General features: G+C 31.4%; 1 protein-coding gene across 1 annotated transcript; it reads left to right on the top strand.

The window, feature by feature from the left end:
- Positions 1-13,269: 13,269 nt before the first annotated feature.
- On the top strand, positions 13,270-14,164 carry LOC145638624 (uncharacterized). The gene has a single exon (XM_081689613.1). The coding sequence runs from the start codon at positions 13,316-13,318 to the stop codon at positions 14,162-14,164; it is 849 nt and encodes a 282-aa protein (XP_081545739.1). The 5' UTR covers positions 13,270-13,315.
- Positions 14,165-16,857: the final 2,693 nt, after the last annotated feature.

Below are 16,857 nucleotides of genomic sequence, written 5' to 3' on the forward strand. Positions count from 1 at the left end.
AAATACTACATCCGTTAACTATTATTTGCAACAAAGGAATATTTTATATCTCACAAATAATACCCCTTTGTTGCAAATAATAGTTAACGGAGGTAGTACTAAAAATTGAATTTTAATTAAGTGCGCATTAAAATGAATGTAAGAAGATCTCACATGACTATGTTTTTTAATACCTTTAAGTCACAAATGTTAGTCAAAGTAAAGTTAATGAATAATGTCAAAAGTCAAAATGTATCATCTAATTTGAAAAGAAGGAAAAAACTCATTAATGTAAACCAATTAAATAAGATTAATGTGACCGGTACACTGATAATAATTCTTGGTAAATTAAATTTCAAGGGTTAATGTAAAAAAAAATATAAAAAATTGTTTGTGGGTGAAACTAGAGCTGTCAAAAGTTGACTCGACCCGAAATACCGGCTCAAACCCGATTATTAATCGACCCATCTGAACCCGAAAAAATAGTGACCAAACCAGACCTAAAACCAACCCTAGACCCGAGTTTACCCGAGTATGTGAGACCCGAACAAGAACTGACTTGGAGATGACCCGACCCGAATGTAACCCGTAAATTATTGACCTGAACCGAACCCGACTTGAACCAAAATAAACCCAAACCCGTTGTAACCCGTCAAAACCCGAATTTAACCTGACTTGTTACTAACCTGACCTGAATTCAACCCGACCCGTTACTAACCGAGCCCGAATTTAACCCGACTTGTTCCAAACCCGTCTTGAATTCAACCCGACTTGACTCCGAGAATGACCCGACTTGGAAATGACCCAACCTGATTATAACCCGCAAATTATTGACATGAACCGAACCCGACATGAACCCGATAATGACACAACTTGAAAATGACCCGATGTGATTATAATCCGCAAGTTATTGACTTGAACTGAACCCGACTCAAACTCGAGAATGACCCGACCTGATTCTAACCCGACTCAAGCATGACCCGACCCGCATAGGTTTATGGAATTAATCCAAATTGACCCGACTCGAGTTGACCCCCATTTACCCGAATTGATAGCTTTCCCCGAAACCTCCAAAAATTCTCAAAAAGCGTGGATATCAGCCTTCAATTTTGGATTTTTTTTTCTTTTTTTCACCCGAAAATAAAAATTGTCGAAATGTTTACCATGGTCCCTAATACCCTCCGAGAGTCCAATTGGGTGGGTGGAACCATCCAATTTGCTTTTAAACGACCAATTTACCAGTTTAAAACTTGCACCAATTTCATTAACTCAAGCTTACCACGAACATTTATGACAACATATAATAATCATATATGGATCCAAACGGCATTATAACCCCAAGATGTATCCCCTAAAATCTCAATGCTTCTCGACACCGGGCCCCGAAACATTCGGAATTTCTCAAAAAGCGTGGATATTTCTCAATTTTGGAATTTTTTGACTTTTTTTGCCCGGAAATAAAAATTGCCAAAATGTTTTACATGGTCTCTAATATCCTCCGGGAGTCCAATTGAGTGGGTAGAACCATCCCATTTGCATTTAAACGACCAATTTACCGGTTTACAACTTGCACAATTTTATTAACTCAAGCCTACCACGAACATTTATAACAACAAATAATGATCATATATGGTTCCAAACGACATTATATGATCCCGAGATATATCCCCTATAATTTCAAGACTTTTCGACAACAGACCATGAAACCTACAAAATTTCTCAAAAGTGTTGATATTAGCCTTCAATTTTGGAATTTTTTGATTTTTTTTGTCTAAAAATAAAAATTGCCGAAATGTTTACCATGGTACCTAATACCCTCAGGGGGTCCAATTGGTTGGATGGAACCATCCAATTTGCCTTTAAACGACCAATTTACCGATTTACAACTTGCACCGATTTCATTAATTTAAGCCAACCACAAACATTTATGACAACATATAATGATCATATATGGTTCCAAACGGCATTATATGACCTCGAGATGTATCTCCTAAAATCTCAAGCCTTTTCGACACCTGGCCCGAAACCTCCAAAATTTCTCAAAAAGCGTGGATATTAGCCTTCAATTTTGGAATTTTTTTGACTTTTTTTCACCTAGAAATAAAAATTGCCGAAAGGTTTACCATGGTCCCTAATTCCCTCCGAGAGTCCAATTGGGTGGGTGGGACCATCAAATTTGCCTTTAAACGACCAATTTAATTATCGGTTTACAACTTGCACCAATTTCATTATTTTAAGCCTACCACAAAAATTTAAGACAACATATAATGATCATTTATTGCTCCAAACGGAATCATATGACCTCGAGATATATCCCCTAAAATCTCATTTCTTTTCGACATCGGGAACTGAAACATTCGAAATTTCTAAAAAAGCATGGATATTAGCCTTCAATTTTGGAATTTTTTTTACTTTTTTTGTACGGAAATAAAAATGGCCGAAATGTTTACCATGGTCCCTAATATCCCCCGAGAGCCCATTTGGGTGGGTGGAACCATCCAATTTGCCTTTAAACGACCAATTTACCGGTTTACAACTTGTACCGATTTCATTAACTCAAGCCTACCACGAACATTTATGACAACAAATAATGATCATATATAGTTACAAGCGACATTATATGACCCCGAGATGTATTCCCTAGAATTTCAAGACTTTTAGACACCGGGCCCCGTAGACTCAAAATTTCTTAAAAACACGTGGATATAAGTTTTCAATTTTGGAATTTTTTGACTTTTTTTCACCCTGAAATAAAAATTGTCGAAATGTTTACATTGGTCCCTAATACCCTCCGGGAGTCTAATTGGGTGGGTGGAACCATTCAATTTGTCTTTAAACGGACTATTTACCGGTTTATAACATGCACCGATTTGATTAACTCAAGCCTACCACGAACATTTATGACAACAAATAATGATTATAAATGGTTGCAAACAACATTAAATGACCTCAAGATGTATCGCCTAGAATTTCAAGACTTTTCGACACCTGGCCCCGTAGACTCTAAATTTCTCAAAAAACGTGGATATTTGTCTTCAATGTTGGAATTTTTTGACTTTTTTTCGCCCGGAAATAAAAATCACCAAAATATTTAACTTGATCCCTAAAACCCTCCGGGAGTCCAATTGGGTGGGTGGAAACATCCAATTTGCCTTTAAACGGCCAATTTAATTACCAGTTTACAACTTGCACGGATTTCATTAACTCAAGCCTACTACGAACATTTATGACAACATATATTGATCATATATGGTTCCATACGACATTATATGACCCCATGATGTATCCCTTAATATATTAATATTTTTCTACACCGGGCCCCGAAACCTCTAATTTCTCAAAAAGTGTGGATATTAGCCTTCAATTTTGAATTTTTTTGATATTTTTTCGCCCAAAAATAAAAATTGCCAAAATGTTTACCATGTTCCCTAATACCCTTTAGAAGTCCAATTGGGTGGGTGGAACCATCCAATTTGCCTTTAAACGACCAATTTACCGGTTTATATCTTGCATCGATTTCATTAATTCAAGCCTACCACGAACATTAATGACAACAAATAATGATCATATATGGTTCCAAACTTCATTATATGACCCGAGATGTATTCCATAGAATTTCAAGACTTTTTGACACCGGGCCCGAAATCTCCAAAATTTCTCAAAAAACGTGGATATTTGTCTTCAATTTTGGAATTTTTTGACTTTTTTTCGCCCGAAAATAAAAATTGCCAAAATGTTTACCATGGTTTCTAATACCCTCTGGGAGTACAATTGGGTGCGTGGAACCATTCAATTTGCTTTTAAGCAGCCAATTTATCGGTTTACAACTTGCACCGATTTATCATTTTACAACGGCCAATTTAATTAACTTGCACCAAACTCGACTTGAGCCGAAATTGACCCAAACCCGTTTTAACTCGTCAAAACCCGAATTTAACCCGACTTGTTACTAACCTGGCTTGAATTCAACTCGACCCGTTCCTAACCAGACCCGAATTTAACCCAACCTATTACAAACCCGACCCGAAATCAACCCGACTTGTTATTGACCTGACCTAAATTCAACCCGACTTGTTATTGACCCGACTCGAATTTTACCATACCTATTATTACTTACCCAACCCAAAAATTCAACCCGATCTGCTATTAACCCGACTCAAAATTAACATGACTTGTTATTGACCCGACCTAAATTCAACCCAAATTGTTCCTGACCCGATTTCGAATCACCTTAAATGCAATTTAGACCACCTTATTATTGTTGATCAAAGCATTTTGTCTTGGGAGACCAAGTCGGTCCAGGCCAGCAAAAGAAAGGAGCATCATCCTCAAATTTAAGAGTTAAATATAGTGTATAGTTATTGTATGGTCAAAGGAGATAATTATCTTCCTAAATTATAGACTATAGTTCCCTAATATATTGCCATATATATTATAGCCAAAGGAAATAATTAGCTTGATAAAAATGATAATTATCTATTTATAGTTAGTTGAACCCGAATATGACCTGACTCGGAAATGACCCGATCTGATTGTAACCTGCAAATTATTGACTTAAACATAACCCGACTTAAATCCGAGAATGACCCAACTTGGAAATGACCCAACCTGATTATAACCCGCAAATTATTGACTTGAACCGATCCCGACTTGAATCCGAGAATGACCCAACATGGAAATGACCCAACTTGATTATAACCCGCAAATTATTGACTTGAACCGAACTCGACTCAAACCCGAGAATGACCCGACCTGATTTTAACCCGCAAATTATTGACTTGAACCGAACGTGACTCGAACCCGAGAATTACCCTAACCCGTGAAAACCCGAATTAAACCCGACCTATTGAATGTAACCCGACCTATTATTAACCCGACCTTAACCGACCCAAACCCGATAAGAAGTATGACACGACGTGACCCGACTCAAGCATGACCAACCCGCATAGGTTATGGAATTAATCTGAATTGACCCGACCTGAGCTGACCCGACCCATTCATACCCGGCCCAAACCTGACCGTTTACCCGAATCGACAGCTCTAGGTGAAACACATACCAAGTATATGATTAATCAAATCCAAGTTTTTGAAGATAAACTCCATAAATGCTTACTTTGAGAAACTAGATGTCTTCATTTGATTTTGAAAGGCATTATTCAAAACTCATGATTAATAGTTGTGTATGATTTAATAATGTAACGTTGTACTTTATAACTAGTTAATACTCGAGTCATAATCATACTTCGTACTAATGTAATATTGTACTTAACTTAATGTTCTACTTGGCAGTCTACAAATACGATAAGTGGCCCAAAAGAGATCTGGGCTTGACTTGGATATTCTTCAGATTCTACTACAAAATGGATTTTCATGTATAACTAGCCCAACACGATATTCCATTTAACAATATTAAAATTAGACTATCTTCATTTTTTAACCTTCCTTTCCTTTCTTCTTTCTGGGCGTTTAATTTCTTTTTTTTAAACTTATTTCAAGCAAAAATTATTAGATAAGCTTAAAGCTTAAGTAGAATAAATTCTCAGTAATTAGATATAATCATAAACAATAATATTTTTTTGGTATTAAGAGAGTTACAAGGCCGAGTGATGAGAATCGATCTCATGATCACCTGAAAACGGGAGGGGAACTCTTAACCACTTGAGGTATCCCTCTATCTCACAATAATATTGTTTATGACGGAGTGGCTAGGTAGCTACAATCTATTGATTCAATACTATGTTGCTTCTATTCGTCCCTCTCTCACCCTAATCCATTTAAACATTTAAATTTGGCTAAACAAAGGTAGCAGTGTGTCTTTGTATGTTAAGTATGAGGGAGGACCATGGCACAAGGCATACACCTGCCTTACAAGGCACGCTACCACGACACAAGGCATTGTTGCATTGGGCATGGCATGAGATATGTAGACAAGACATCAAAACACTTCGTCATTAAAAAAACACTTATCTTTTTGCAAATGAGAATACAGCCTTAGCTTGCCATAGGGCCAATCCAAGGTCACTTCAAGGCACACACAAAGGCCAAACTAATCAAGGCATCTTAACACATGATAACAAGGGTTGACCCAATACATCACTGAGATGGTTTTAAGCACCAAGTTGACCACCTAGGACCCTATAGGAACCCCAAGAAGCAACTTAGTACACAATCTTGTTGAGTTCTAAATTATTCTCCAAATGCCAAACCTGAATATACATACACAAAGTTGGACTATTTTCAAAGATTTCGGGACCTAGAGTCGAAAATTAAAGTGATAATATGGGAGGTATCTTAGAATCAAATAATGTTGTTTGGAACATATATGTCCACTAGCCGGTCACATAAAGCATATAGTGACTTTGAGTTAATAAAAGAAGGCATGTACATAACCGGTTAAATTGTTAGTTTAAATGCAAAATAGATAGTTTTAACCACTCAAGTGGTCTTTTGAGGTCTCATAGGGTCCATAGGAAACACTTGGATCTCTTTTACTTTCGGGTCTAGAAAAGTAAAAAAAAAAAATTGTTTAAAATTGAAGGTTATAATCCATGTATTTGAACCAATTATAGATTTTTTATCTTATTTTTTTTTCTCAAAATTAAAGTGAATATGTAGGGTATCCTTCAAAGTTGAAAGAGAAACGACTGAACTGGAAAAGTACACATCTTTAATTTCCCAAGAGAAAAGCCTAGCAAAAGTCGAAGAACAACATGCATATAGAATGACCAAAAAAATACCCATCAAGATGAATTTACCTTTTAATAAACTTTATCTCAATTAAGAAACATTGGGATACCAAGTAATTTCTTTATCAAACATGTCACTATGAAGTTCAGACTATGAGGAATAAATTGCACCATTTTTTTTCAATTTTATACTCCCTTCATCTTATAATATAGTTTTTGTTGTGTTTTTTCACGACAATTAGAAATAAGAGGAAAAAGTGGATGAAGTATATTACTAGTAATAAAAGTGAAAAAATAATTATAAACAAAAGTTAAAGAGATAAAATGGAAAAAGTACAAGACATGTGCAAAATTCAAAGGTAATTTAAAAAGTACGATGAATAAAATTAAAAAAGGGTCGGTATAATAATTGTTACATATTATGCAAAAATAAATAGAAACAGGAAAGATATTTTGAATCTCCGAAATATATAGAAACTATATTATAGGATAGATGGAGTAATTTTTAATTAAAGGGTTAACTTGAATTTCATGACTCACATGCATATAAAAACTTTATACTACATCCGTTTTATATTATTTGCAACGATTTGACATAAAGTAAAGAAAAAAAATGTCTAATCGTTGCAAATAATATGAAACGGAGGTAGCATTATAAATACAACTATGGCTTGCACTTTCCCTAATACAGTAACACTTACCCTAGGGTTGGAATAATTATGCTTTATTTAGTAAGCAGCTTTCCATCATTTTTAGTAAGTTCAATCCCTCCTTTCACTTCTTTCCTTTTCCTTTTTCTCTTTTTCTGTTCCCTCGACTTAGCTCATTATTTCTATTTCCTTTTTTTTTTTAATCATTAATTTCAAAGTTTATACATGAAGGAAATATACTGTATAAAATTGTTGGTATGAATTTGCCCTTCTAATTTTGATAGTTAAGCTTTTAATTAACTAGCCCTAAACTATTTTACTTTAAGTCATCAATTACTAGTAGTTTATATCATCATTGTTGTCATAAACTACCGTCAACTTCATAGTCATATCCTGTAATATCTTATTTGTCAAAAATTATACTTACACAATTTTGAGACTAGATTTATATTTTTTCAATTTTATAAAAATATACTTCCTCTGTTTTTTTAATATTGCACCACTTGCCTTTTAAGGAAGTATCACTAATAATGCACCATTTCTATTTTAAGAAAAAAAAAAATACTTGTGTTCACACTACAAATACCAAATATACTCTTACTTTTCAACACATGATTATTTAGTTTATGTATACCATCACATGGGTAATTTTGTATTTTTACCTTTCTCTCTCATCCTTTTTTTCCATTACCAAAAATCTTGTGTCAACCTCCTATGGTGCAATAAAAAAAGAATGGAAGAAGTATTTACTTTAACATGGATGATTATGGGCTCCCGATATAAAATACTAGTGTTTGGATTTGTAACTAAAAGTACAATTTCGATAAAATCATAATTATTCTTAACTATATATTGATGTTATATCAACTCTACCGTACTAATTTGATCTTCTTGAAAGTTATATTAACTAAGGTTTTCATTATAGATAAAATCAAAATAATTAACTAATTAATACTAAGAAATTGTCTAACGTAATATGGGGCGCCATGAATATTAGAGGATAGTCAACTAGTTAAGCATAGCGTACTCTTATTACATATTGACAAATCTTTAGCATGTTCGTACACTAATTTTATTTAAAAAAAAATTTCCGACTAGATAATAATATAATACTCTATAATATATATATATCCATTTTGAAAGCTACTTGGTTTGGTATATGTGAATGATATTAGATAATATTCAAATAAAACATATGGTAAGTTCTTAGAGATTATATCGATTGTTAAATGGATAGTCTTTTCGATAAAAACATAATTACGTTTGCATAATTAAGTGGCATTTTCTAACAACATTCTAAATTTGAAGAATACGTAATTAACATTAAGTATTCACTTCTAGTAAAGTTAGGTGCCATATTTACCTTACGTGAAGAAGGATCAAAGATATTAAAGCTTCTTAATTGTAAAAAGTCCATAAGATCATCACATATACATATATTCACATATGACATTGTATGCCTCCTTTTTCTTCTCCAAACTTTACGTCGCAATGATATTGTAGTGCACTACCCAAATATATATATATATATAATAAAATTGTTGATCACACGTAGAATTAACATGAAACATTAATATATTATTATTATTATTATTATTATTATTATTATTATTATTATTATTATTATTTAACACAATAATGTCGTGATGTTATATCATATGATTTGATAATGTGTTGTCAATGATTGATTGATGTTGATGTGATGGCTAATGTTTAGAAAATTAAGGAAAGATATTCCTCGATTGATAGATGAATACTTTGTATGTTACAACTATGAATCTTACACTGAGTACACTAAAGTTTTAAGTCTTATCTAGTTCTAAAACTAATAAGGAAATTAAGTCTAAAACCAAAATCATCAAATTTTAGCTTCCTTAACGTAATACACCACATAATCATGGGCAGAAGGGGACGGGCGCAACCTGATCTCTCCATAATGTACGACTTCATATTATTTTTACTAGTATGGAACTAAAGATAATTCAAACAAATTCATAGTTTTCGTCTCTTAAAAATAATATTCTAAGTACATCTTTGATTGATCAAAATAAGTTGTATCATGCACTTTGTAGAAGTTGTTTTAATTTGATTTAAAGGTCATAGACTCATAGCAAAGACCTTCCATTTAATAGGAGATTTTCTTACTCCATATTGTTCTTTCCCTATTTTAAAGAGGTTTGACTAGTCAAGTTATATTGAGGGCCGGGGACACACGAGGGGTTAGGATGTGTAGTTGAGTTATTCACTTAACATGGAACTACACACCAATTAAGTTTTAATTTTGATTGTAAAATAGTGACCTACTTTTTCTTAGCTTATTAACTTTTTAATTGTAGTAGGACCTTATTATAGCTTAATCACAACGCAAAATTAAGTCACAGTTAGCTCCTTTGTTGATTAGTATAAAATTTCAAACTTTGAAGAAATAGTAAATAATGCCTCAAAACATCTCGATATTTAATTTGACAAAGCAATTCTTTTCTTTATGCACATGTTTGTCCAACGATATGTCAAATCAGTTTAAAGTTTTTTATTTATTTATTTTTAAATGAATTATTTTAAGAACTAGCAATAAATTAATGCAAATCAAATCTCGGGTGAAAGTTGATATATTTACGAAAATGCCATGATGACTGGACATTTATGTTGTTTTATTTACCATTTTGCCATTTGATAAACAAATTTTGTTTATCAAATTGATTAGCTGGGGCTTCCTTTTTTAAAATAAGCAGCTTTGGTCATGTATAATTATTATTATGCAACAATTTATTAGAAGTATTATTATTGCAATCTCTCACAGAATATAAATAATAAATGCTGTGTATTGCAAGTCAACCCATAACATATATAAGTACTGAATCGTATTAACTTCTTCGAGATCCAGATCGCAAACAACGTAGCACAATGATCAGCACACATTTGTTATTATTATTATTATTATTATTATTTTTTATTTATTTATTTTATTTTATTTTTTTATTTTTTATTTTTTTTTACTTTTATTTTATCTCGAACCTTTTTTAATTTTAATTTGTTATGTGAAATTCTTCCTGAACTTTACAAAATATGTAGTATTAAAAAAAGAAAAAAATCCAGATAAGATTAACAGTTGAATAATTATTGATCGGATGCTAATATATGTCACTTGCCAATCATTACCAAACCGATTATTGTCTTTTCGATAAAACAAATGGTACAACTTCTATAAATTTATAAACAAAATGTTAAATTTTTAATTTATCAAATAATAATGACAAAACGTTAGAAAAATGAGACATTAAACTATTAAAGGGAGGAAGGCATGATGGGAAAACAAATAGCTTATCATCAAGACATCAAGTTGTAAACTAAGCTTCAATAATCAATATATAAAGTTAAGTTAGCTTCAATATATAAACAAATAGCACTATACTTATTGTCAAAAAAAAAAAAGCACTATACTTTAGTTTTAATATATAAGTTTCGATAAAATAAATTTAGAAAAAAAAATAATAATGGTAGTATAACTACCCATTTCGATTTGCAACTAGAATAAGTTTGGATAAATTTTGTTAAGTTTAGACAAGTACGTAAAATTTAAGATTGATTCTAAATAAATTAGCTAGGTAAATACAATGTACATTTACTATAGTGAACTATTTTTATTTTTTATTTTTTATTTTTTTTTTTAAAAAAAACTATTTAAATTATGAGTATTTGATATCACTTTTGTTTATTGTTTTTTTTTTTTTAAATCACTTTTATGTGCCTTCTACAACTTAAAGAAATATTATTAAGTAAGAATAGTTTTGTTTTAGTAAAAACTTATAAATAGTGTTGCCCAATATACAAGTGACTTCTAATAAAAATAATAATAATTAGTTTTAATATTATTTTAATTGGTATAAATCCGTATTAATAATTCTTTTTGGGCAAAATCCTTTTTACTTTTGATTCCCTAGGAAGAAAAATATTTCTAATTAATTACTTAGTTAGGATTAAAACCCTATAATCCCTAGTTTGTTATTTGTAACAACTTAATTAGTTCATATATGAGACTAGCTTAATTAGTTTCATCGCAATTCTCAACATTTTGGTGCATTACTAGTACCTAATTCAAATCTAAAGTGGAAGTTGAACTGTGATGTTAAGAAGATTGATTAATTCATTTATTCAGGGTTGAATTGTTATGTAATATAGGATGACTTTGTTACATACAAAGTAATTATTATATAGGCTAACACGAGGCATGCGTTTCATTTATCTCACCGATAAGAGTTTAGGATTATTATTTCTTTTTTCGTCCCCTCAATCTTGGTAATAGCTAGACTCCTTATTAAACGTTACTTGCAATAAAAGCGGTGACCTCTCTACCATAGTAAAATTAAGATTTCCAATTCCTCTCTTTTTTGTACAATTGCTACTAGTACGTAATCTAGTTGTGTATGTATAGCTTTTCTTAATAGTTCCACTTTCCCTAGCTTAATCATTTCTATTTAGTACTTATCACTACCAAAATCCCCTTTTCTTGTACAGAATTTATTGTCATAACTCAAAACTTTAGTTTTTAACCATCCATTTTTTTTTACCTCTCAAATGTGTTGGGATTTGGGAGAGAAATTTGTGTTAAAGTAATAAAAAGAAGAGGGGCATCATTGTCTTTTCATAGTGCCATATGCTATGTTTGGCTAACTTGGGATGGATAGATCAAACTAGGCATGAGTTTCAGTTTCATATTAGTATGATTAATATTATTATGGTTGCAATACTTTTGTTCTTTTTAATTAATATTCCATTCATTTCAAATTAATGTAAAGAATTGATTGGAAAATATATAAGAGAGAAATGAAAATCGTTTAATCTTGAAAACATAAAGCAATTCAAAGTACCGTGTATGAATAAAAATTTATACGACAAAGTACCGAGTATAAAAACTTTTAATTTTATTATACACATTTGAAATAGAAAAATGAAATCATTAATGTTTCAAAAAAAAAAAAAATGAAATCATTAATTTTCGAAGGAGGGAGTATTCCTTGTGCATGTGTATGAACAAACCCTATAAGTGTTACGTTGAAAGGGTGTAGTTTTATTATTGTTTTAAACCATTATTAATTATTATACTAGTTTTGCTACAGTAATTAATTTTATTTTGTTGTGGCCATTGAATTTTATACCTTTTGGATTAAAAGTTGATCGATCTTATTTATTTATCTATCATCAGCATTTTTGAAGTCATTTTAGATGGATCGGAATCTATAATGTGAAACACAAGTATGCAACCCATCTACAATATATGAAGTAATTAATTTAAACTTTAAATCATTTTTGTATGAGTTGTCGTCCTTTTGTTGTTAAAATTGGAACTTTCTATTTACATTATAATGTTTTGAGAGTATATGATTCACCCCTTTTTAAAAAAAAATTCAATCTTACACATAATTTAAATAACTTTAGTTTACTCTTTAAATAATAAAGTTAGTACTCCGTATTATTTTTGTTCCAAATTATTACATTCAAAATACTAGATATTTATTATATATTTGGCTTAGCGCCACGCGTCCATACCTACGTTGCAATTTCACTGGTAATGTAATGGCTAAAGCCAACTTGATATATTATATATGTAGTACGTATTCCTCACTAGAGAAGCTAAGTTAAGAGATATCACGCGTTGCATCCTACCACTTCTAGTCGCCTAAAATCTAATAACATTAAAATTATATTTAGTTTTATACGGACGTTTTCACGTGTACTTAATATAAGAGGTGCAAAATATATAACGAATATAAACTTATTTTTGACAACCCTTAAAAGGCTATTGGAGTATACATACGTCAAACCCTAATCATATGTCCTTGAATAGAAAGATCATAATGTGTTGAAATTTATGCATAGGATGGTAAGGCCACCTTTTTAAGCCCTTCATTAAATAGGGTTTGCAATTCATTCTTTCCTCTCTTTTTATTATTTTTCTCCACTCCAAAATCACATAAACCTTCATTATATTTTACTCATGTCATGGACATCAACCACATACATAATAATAATAATAATAAACTCCACATAAACCACAACTCCACCATCATCCATTGGGAGAAAAGCCTTAACTTTTCCATGGACATGGATCATCATCATCATCATCATCATCATGATCATCAACATCAACATGAACATCATCATGAACATCATAATCATCATGTTCATCCATTTATACATGATAATAATAATCCGGTATGGCAAACCTACCATAATCTTCCTACACCACACTCATCTCAACCATCCATTTTATCATCATCATCATCATCATACATCATCAAACAAACAAACATACAAGAACAAATTATATTAGAGGAAGATGAACATGAGTTTGAGGAAGAAGAGGAGCTAGGAGCTATGAAAGAAATGATGTACCGGATCGCGGTTATGCAACCCGTGGATATTGACCCGGCAGCTATCCGTAAGCCAAAGAGAAGAAATGTTCGGATCAGTAATGACCCGCAAAGTGTGGCGGCCCGACATAGGAGGGAACGGATATCCGAAAAGATTCGGATCCTCCAACGGTTAGTACCCGGTGGTGTTAAAATGGATACTGCCTCTATGCTTGATGAGGCTATTCGTTATGTTAAGTTTCTTAAGAGACAAATCCGTCAACTTCAATCCGGATCCTCCAATCACCAACCACCACCCGTCCCCACCTTGTCGCCTTCCGATTGGCCACCGCCTCCCTCGGTCTCAGCCTCGGCCTCAGCCTCACTCTTTAGTCCCTACTCTAGCCCCGGGAGCTCAAAAGTGGTGCTTTTTAGGGATAGTAATAATAACGGTAATCATCATCACGAGGGGATGATTTTTCAACATGGAGGTAATTAATTAATTGATTGATTAGTTTAATATCGAAATTGATTATATATGTAATCCCTAGGGTTATATGTAATCCCTAGGGTCTATGTATGTACGTACGATGTTGCATTGTTGTAATAGATAAAATCATTAGCATTATTATTGAGAAATAACTATAATGCTATTGTCAATAATTAAACAATAAGCTAAGTAATAGGATGTACTAGCTTAGCATTATAGTTAACTCAGAAATTGTTCTATTCTATTGACATGTATGTATGTACCCTACGTGTGTATGTATGCGCGTGTATGTGCGCGTTTGCATAGGTGTACTTATACATGTACTAATTGAATTTAGATTAATTAATTTAGTTTGTTTAATTAATTATATAAAGGTTACGAAATTTACAATTTTGTAGTTAATTCATTTAATTTGTATGTTTGGACAATGCATGTGAGAATTTAAGAAAAACAGAATGAAGAAGAAAAAAAGTTTGTTAGGATATGATTGACCAAGATATATGGCGCCAAAAGTAATGGTCATAGTACAGTTAGTTTCAGGCTATGAAGATTGGTCCGTCTACCTTTTTTTCATGGCAAACTATATAATATAATCATATAAATGTATAATATAAGATCAAATTGAGAATATATAAATATAGATTCACTACATATACGTATGATATGTAACAAATTAAGTGTTTGCAAGTTGCCGGAAAATGAGTTCTCCGGGAATAAAATTTAGTGACGTGAGACTTTAATTTATTTTAGTTTTATGAAAAATGATTTATATTATATAAACTATATATATGTATGTATACTATAGTAGTAAATATAATTTGGAAAAAAGCTAATATAATGATGAAAACTATAGTATAAAATAAAAAACATGAGCATGCAAAGAAGAAACGCATGCTATGATAAGAGAGATGCATGAAAATTTGAAAATGGCTGGTTGTGAAAAGATTACGTGTGGAGAGTTGCACTGCAACCATTTGTACATCACCCTTTGAATCATTACATTATTTAATGGCTCATCACTCCTATTTTCCCTATTTTTTTCTCTATAATTTTGAGTATATATTTTTTTTTCATTTTTCTATTGATTTAAAATTTGATTTACATTTTTTTTTTCGTATTGTTTTTGGGTTTGAAAGTTAGTATATGATTGAGTTGAGTGATATATATGGTGATAGAGTATTGGACTGGAATCGGTTAATTTGGTTAACTGCTGTTAAAGTTATATATTATTCCGTATACGAAACTTGATTTTTATGTTGATGAATTTGTTTGGTGTTACCACTATTTTAGAGTTTTTATCGTTGAGACTATAAATATTGTACCGTACAAGTTGCATTGTATGTACAATGAAATTTTGAATTAGATTAAATTTTTTATAAACAACCCAAAAAAATAAAAAAATAAAAAAAGGAAACTACTTTAATCCGATATGCAAACTATAAGTAACACTAAACTACTAGAAACGGTTTATAACTTAGCTCAATTTATTCTTTTTGAATTAAATTAGTCAAAAGATAGTGAATGCTTAATTAATAAATCGATCAAACTTTCAATTTAATCATTTCCTTGCATGATTTTGGCAAGAGAATGATGAAGTTTGCTCCAATTTATAAATTCATACATTCATCCAAAGTTATGTACTTGTTCATTTGACATTCTTTCTAACAATTGTACCATGACTTATAATTCGCAATATAAATAATTTCTCTAAAATTAGCTTAAGACCCATACAGTCAACTAAAGTATTGTATCAGTTTGTTTCATGATTTTAGCCATTTTTCTTTGTCTTAGTATGATTGTCTACTTTATAGTCAAAGATGCATTTTTTTCATGTACAACTTTTCATCAAAATATAGCTCAATTTTTAAAGATTATATTCTTATAGTATCAATTTTACTCAATTTTTTGTAGTATTTATTTTATGTACTTATAACTTAATGTGCATTAAATACTTTATGAATTTCAATTTTAAAGTTCAGGAAAAAAGTAACATGCATTTTGCAGTGTATACATGTTTTTAATTCAACAATATAACTCTGAGCTAAAATGCTTGACTTTGATTTGGCTTGATTGTGAGTCAGTGTTCAAGAATTTGAGGCTTTCCTTGATTTTGTTTAGCTCACGGGTCTAAGCTATAGGTATTGACCTTTTACAAATTGTACTCATGGCTACAATTTCGAAGTGTTGGAACAACTTTATATCATCTTGAGTGGCGAGCCGGCAAACCCCTCTTCCGAACTCAATAATATCTCAAAATCACTATTATATTTTTTGTGAGTTTTAATGACTATTTCGAATAAAATTTCTCAAATTTAGACTCAGTTTTGACCTAAAATATGTAAACGTATTAAGCATTTTGTAACTGTCAAACAAGTAAGTGATAAATTGATCAAATAGAAACTAAATAATTCAAACTTGAACTAAATTGGACACTTACCTAAAATGACCCTAACTCTGAGTTTCTTAATTGAAAAGGAGTCATTTATCAAGTCATGGGAGCTTGTAGTGCATGATTCAGTCTTTGAAAGTCATGCTAAACGGCCTAAACCTAGATATTTGTAAGCATATATAACAAAAACTTTGTATATGTTAATGACATAAAATAAAATATATCACCACAAGAAATTAGAGAGATCATCATATAATAGATTGTACCAATGATGAACTAGAATAGTAACTCAGATCAATTCCTAATCAATATT

This window comes from Chenopodium album, chromosome 1 (genome assembly GCF_948465745.1).
Source record: "Chenopodium album chromosome 1, dcCheAlbu1.1, whole genome shotgun sequence".
Classification (NCBI taxonomy): Eukaryota; Viridiplantae; Streptophyta; class Magnoliopsida; order Caryophyllales; family Amaranthaceae; genus Chenopodium; species Chenopodium album.

Bases quoted from the DNA above. Each gene is read 5' to 3' on its own strand.
- LOC145638624 (XM_081689613.1), top strand. From the start codon at position 13,316: ATGGACATCAACCACATACATAATAATAATAATAATAAACTCCACATA.